Genomic DNA, 5,631 nt, shown 5'->3' on the forward strand with positions numbered 1-5,631 from the left:
TCGGAAAGACTCCACTGGATACGCGTGTATATATATATATATATATATATATATATATATATATATATATATATATATATATATATATATATATATATATATATATATATATATATATATATATATATCCTATGTCTTCAGGTGATGACGCAAATTTCTGAAAGCCTCAATAAGTTCCTACTCTTTTTATTTGATAAGAGACGATACTGGGACCCAATCACAGAAGAGTTGCCTTTTTTTTTTATTGACATCTGTTGAATCCAAAAAGTTAACCCAATTCTTTTCCAAAGAAGACTAAGGTTAAAGAGGACTAAGGTTAAGACTACCAGCCTCATGAGCTTGTGCACGGATAGTATTTTACCCAAATAATAACCATGCCTGGCGACTGGCGTTGCTTCTAAAAGCTTGATTAAAACAGTATTTTTAATGTTGGAGAATTATTCCTCATTTGAAGATTGACTAGTTGATTTAAATTACTCTGGCTTCGTGAGATCAAAGGTCATCGGCACCTGTTATCATTTCAACATAGTTTAAAGGTTTAACGGCCACTCATGAATGACACAGAGGCAAGGGACAGTGACATTGCCCTAGCTTGTAGGATGATGTCATAGAGACTGACCATATACATACATACATACATACATATATATATGTATATATATATATATATATATATATATATATATATATATATATATATATATATATATATATATATATATATATATGATCAGCGTCCCAGCCTCTCTCCAGCCAAGCTAGGATCAGGGAGGACCAGGCAATGGCTCCCGATGACTTAGCAAGTAGGCTTACAGGCTACCCCCATCTCATTTCCAAGATTACAAGGATGGTGAAGTTGCATAAACTAAAGAAACTATGGAGTTTGAGAGGGACTCAAACCCCAGACCAGCAGACCACCAGGCACGGACGTTTCCAAGCGGCTACCACAACCCTTATTCGCTAATATTTCCCAATTCTTTCAATAGCTAGTGCCACTTTTCTTCACTAGCAGTCAGTCCTCATTTCACGCAGACTGCCATGAAGAGACGTTTCCAATATTATTATTATTATTATTACTAGCCAAGCTACAACCCTAGTTGGAAAAGCAAGATGCTATAAGCCCAAGGACCCCATTAGGGAAAAATAGCCCAGTGAGGAAAGAAAATTAGGAAATAAATAAATGATGAGAAGTTAACAATAAATCATTCTAAAACAGTAACAATGCCAAAACAGATATGTCCTATATAAACTATTAACAACGTCAAAAACACATATGTCATATATAAACTATAAAAAGACCCCACAACCTGTAAATAATAACAATAACGACCCTGTACCATCAATACTTATAAGACTAGTTATATATCTTGTTGTTTACTTCAATTTTCAAGCCTCTGGCACCACAGAAAAGCCTGAGAGCTCAGAGCTCAGCCTACAGCAAGAGCTCCTCCACTCAGCTGTGGTTTTCCACAGCAGACGCCTTTGGTTGACCGCTTGTCTTGTCTTGAATTCCCTGTCATTGCTCTCTTTCGCTGTGACATTCTCTCCAATATCACCGAAAATTTCCATCTCCTACGTGAAACTTGCGAGAATGATTATCCATCTTCTGTGTTTCGTTTACTTAAACGACTGCTGTTGAAATGGAAATTACAGGATCTATGCATTCCTCAGTTGCTCCCTCTAGCGGTGATATCCTCAGTGAGGAAGGTGTTGGATATCAAACGCTGTTATTGTGTTTCTGAGGTGTTCGTTCGTTCGTTCGTCGTGCTTCCTTGATAAGGTTCTTGCGGTTTCCGCTTCAAGCACTTCCTTTATCTAGTGATTCAACTGTTTGCTAGCTCTGTTGAGCCATGGTTTTTTCTTTATTATTATTATTATTATTATTATTATTATTATTATTATTGTTTATTATTATTATTATTGTTGTTGTTGTTGTTGTTATCATCATCATCATCATCATCATCATCATTATTATTATTATTATTATTATTATTATTATTATTATTGCTAGCTAAGCTACATCCCAGTTAGAAAAGCAAGATACTATAAGCCCAAGGGCCCCCAACAGGGAAAAATAGAGCAGTGAGAAAAGGAAACAGGAAATTAATAAATGAAATGAGAAATAATGAACAATTAAAAGAAAATATTCTAAAAGGAGTAACCTTACCAAAAAAAAAAAAAAAAAAAGAATTATTTATAAACTATAAAGACTTATGTCAGCCTGGTCAACATATAGGGATACGAAACGGAACAGGTAGCGCATTACTTTTATAAACCACCGATAGATGGCACCACAGTTGAATCTACTATCAATATTCACTTTTTAAAACGATACCACACTGGGCTATTTTCCCTGTTGGAGCCCTTGGGCTTATAGCATCCCGCTTTTCCAACTAGGGTTGTAGCTTGGCAAGTAATAATAATAATAATAATAATAATAATGATAAAAACAATACTAATAATACTAATAATAATATTATTATTAATACTAATAATATTATTATTAATAATAATAATAACAATAATATCAATAATAATAATAGTAATAATAAAAACAATACTAATATTAATAATAATAATAATGATAATAACAATAATAATAATATTAATAATAATAAAAACAACAACAATAATAATAATAATAATAATAATAATAATAATAATAATATATGCATGCTTTTGACATCCAGAATGCGTTAATATCCAAGCGATTTTAATCACTTCCTATGAATCGTCAACGTAGGAATATTTTTTAGGGAAGTATTCTGCACTGGCTGCTCATCCACGATTCAGTAGTTAAAGTCACCAAGCTAGCTGGTGAAATTTGCTCGATTTATAAAGGAAAAGTTCATCTGTATGGGAAATGGAACTTTGTAATATATCTAAGATATTAATTTCCCTCGGCAAGATTGTTTATACACACATCCAGAAGCACGTATATATAAAATGTGTATATATATGTATGTATATATATATATATATATATATATATATATATATATATATATATATATATATATATATATCCTGTATACATATATATATATATACACACACACACACACACACATATATATATATATATATATATATATATATATATATGTATGTATATATATACAGGATATATATGTGTATATATATATATATATATATATATATATATATATATATATATATATATATATGTGTGTGTGTGTGTGTATATATATACAGGATATATATGTATGTATATATATATATATATATATATATATATATATATATATATATATACACGTGTATATCTATATATACATATATATATATATGTATGCATAAACTCATGCTTCTAGCAATAACGTGAGTATATTCGTCCATTCTTGAAGTATAAAGCCTTTCAGAATTTGTCATCCGTACCACGCTATTGAAAGTAGTTCAGTGTTGCTGAAATGAAAAAAAGGAAAAAAAAAAAAGTTGCAATGCCGTCTACGTACAATTTGTTTTTCTTGTTTTTCGTTATTTTTAGTTTTACACAATGACATTTTTCAAAAATGGAGTTCTCTCACACTTCGTTCTTTTGTTATTCAATTTTACCATTTTGATTTTATTTTGGTTTTACAAAATTTATTTTTGGATGTTAGTTACGTCAATCTTATATATTCTAAGTAGTATCTAAGTCATTATGATAATAGGCGGTATATATATATATATATATATATATTGACTCGAGTCCCCGGGTTCGAGTTCAGGTAAGGACTCGGCATGCTGGTAATTTTGTCCTAAGTACTAAAGAGCCTTTAAAGCTTTAAAGGTCACTCAAAAATGGCAGAGGCAAGGGCCAGTGACAATGCCTTAGCGACTGACCATATATGAATATGATCAGCGGCTAAGCACATCTCCATCCAAGCTAGGACAAGGGAGGACCAGGCAATGGCAGGTAGATCGATACAGCTCACAAGAATGGTGATGTATACACTATTGGAAACTATCTTGAGCGGGTCTCGAGCCTTCATCCAACATATCGCCAGGCAGGGACGTTTCCAATAGGCCATCATCACACCTTGTTAATGAAACTGAGCGGGTCGAGCCAGAGGTTAATGCCTCGACGAGGTAACTCTCACTTTACCTCTCCATTTCTCTCTTATGTATATCTGTCAATATCTTTAAAATGACTCCAATATTACAGTAGTTTAACAAATATATTTCTATCTATATAAAAGATAGAATTATGTTCTCGTTTTGAAAAATACAAATCTTTAAAATCACCATCCAAGTTAATCAAGGTGCGACTCAGATCCTGTTTCTAATTCGATCTGGAAAGCCCAATTCAACAGTCCGATTTGCAGTCCTGGATCTCAATTGCCAATATGAATAATGAACGACCTGTCCCTCAGCACGCCCCCGCCCCAGCCGACGCCCCTCCCCCTTCCCACCTGAGGAGGTGGAGCCAATTTACAAGTAATCACAGGTAATCTCAATATAGTCATTATCATATGAAGTGGAGAGTGTTCCAACGTATTAATTGCAATGCCATTCTGATTCAATTTCATTAGCGTCACTGGCGAATGGGTATACTCGGGCACACTATTATATCTTAATTCTCTTCATCTTGTTTTGTTAAAAGTTTTTATAGTTTATAAAGCATTTATTTGTTTTAATGTTACTGTTCTTGAAATATTTTATTTTTTCTTGTTTCCTTTCCTCGCTGGGCTATTTTCCCTGTTGGGGTCTCTGGGCTTATAACATCCTGCTTTTCCAACTAGTGTCGAAGCTTAGTAATTAATAATAATAATATCTCTCCTATATAATAAAGAGCAATTGTCTGGCCATATATATATATATATATATATATATATATATATATATATATATATATATATATATATATATATATATATATATCTATACATACATATATCTTTTTTCCCGGTCACGCTCAGCAGCATTGCCAGACGTATAACTACTGGGTCTCTCCCCGTCATCTTGTAGGGGGAATAAGGAGTAGTCATACTCTGGTGAGAGGGGGTGAGAAGGGTTGAATCCGTGTGTATGTGTATGCAAATCTATCTAAATATTTAGCCTTCCTTTTTGACGGGTCGCGTACGCTAGTTAGAGTAATAATAATCATAATCATAAAAATAAAAATAATGAAAATATTAATAATCATAACCATAATAATAATAATAATAATAATAATAATAATAATAATAATAATAACAATAATGAAAATAATAATCATATTAACGTTATTATAATCTTTATCAATTATTAACATTATTAATATTTTTTGTAATCATTATTACTGCTATTATTATAATTTTTCTTCTTCTTCAGAGAAGTCCCATACAATACTGAAAGCGAAAGCCTTTTTATTGGCTTCTGAAAAACGAGGTCATATATCTCATAGGGAAAGTTGGAAACTGATGATACAGGCCTATAAAATCTAACTGATATATATAAGCATTTATAGGTAGAATAATATAATACGGAACTTTAAGCCAATAATTGGGTGTGATTATACGATTTTCATATGGATCCTGTTTTTACTCGTGTAGTCATCCACTGGGATGATTTTAGTTCGAATATTAATTTTAAACTTCAAAAGCATCTTCCCTATGTGATGAAAAGCAAGTGTTTGGCTATATATAT

The 5,631-nt window shown here is 31.8% G+C and overlaps 1 protein-coding gene across 1 annotated transcript in view; it reads left to right on the forward strand.

Moving 5' to 3' along the window:
• Positions 1 to 4,349: 4,349 nt before the first annotated feature.
• Positions 4,350 to 5,631, forward strand: part of LOC137639802 (protein turtle homolog A-like) — a 101,713-nt gene continuing 100,431 nt past the window's right edge. Inside the window, 1 exon segment of the mRNA XM_068372043.1 lies at positions 4,350 to 4,450. Within this exon segment, the coding sequence (XP_068228144.1) occupies positions 4,350 to 4,450 (101 nt within the window).

Source organism: Palaemon carinicauda, chromosome 4, assembly GCF_036898095.1.
Source record: "Palaemon carinicauda isolate YSFRI2023 chromosome 4, ASM3689809v2, whole genome shotgun sequence".
NCBI classification, from domain to species: Eukaryota; Metazoa; Arthropoda; class Malacostraca; order Decapoda; family Palaemonidae; genus Palaemon; species Palaemon carinicauda.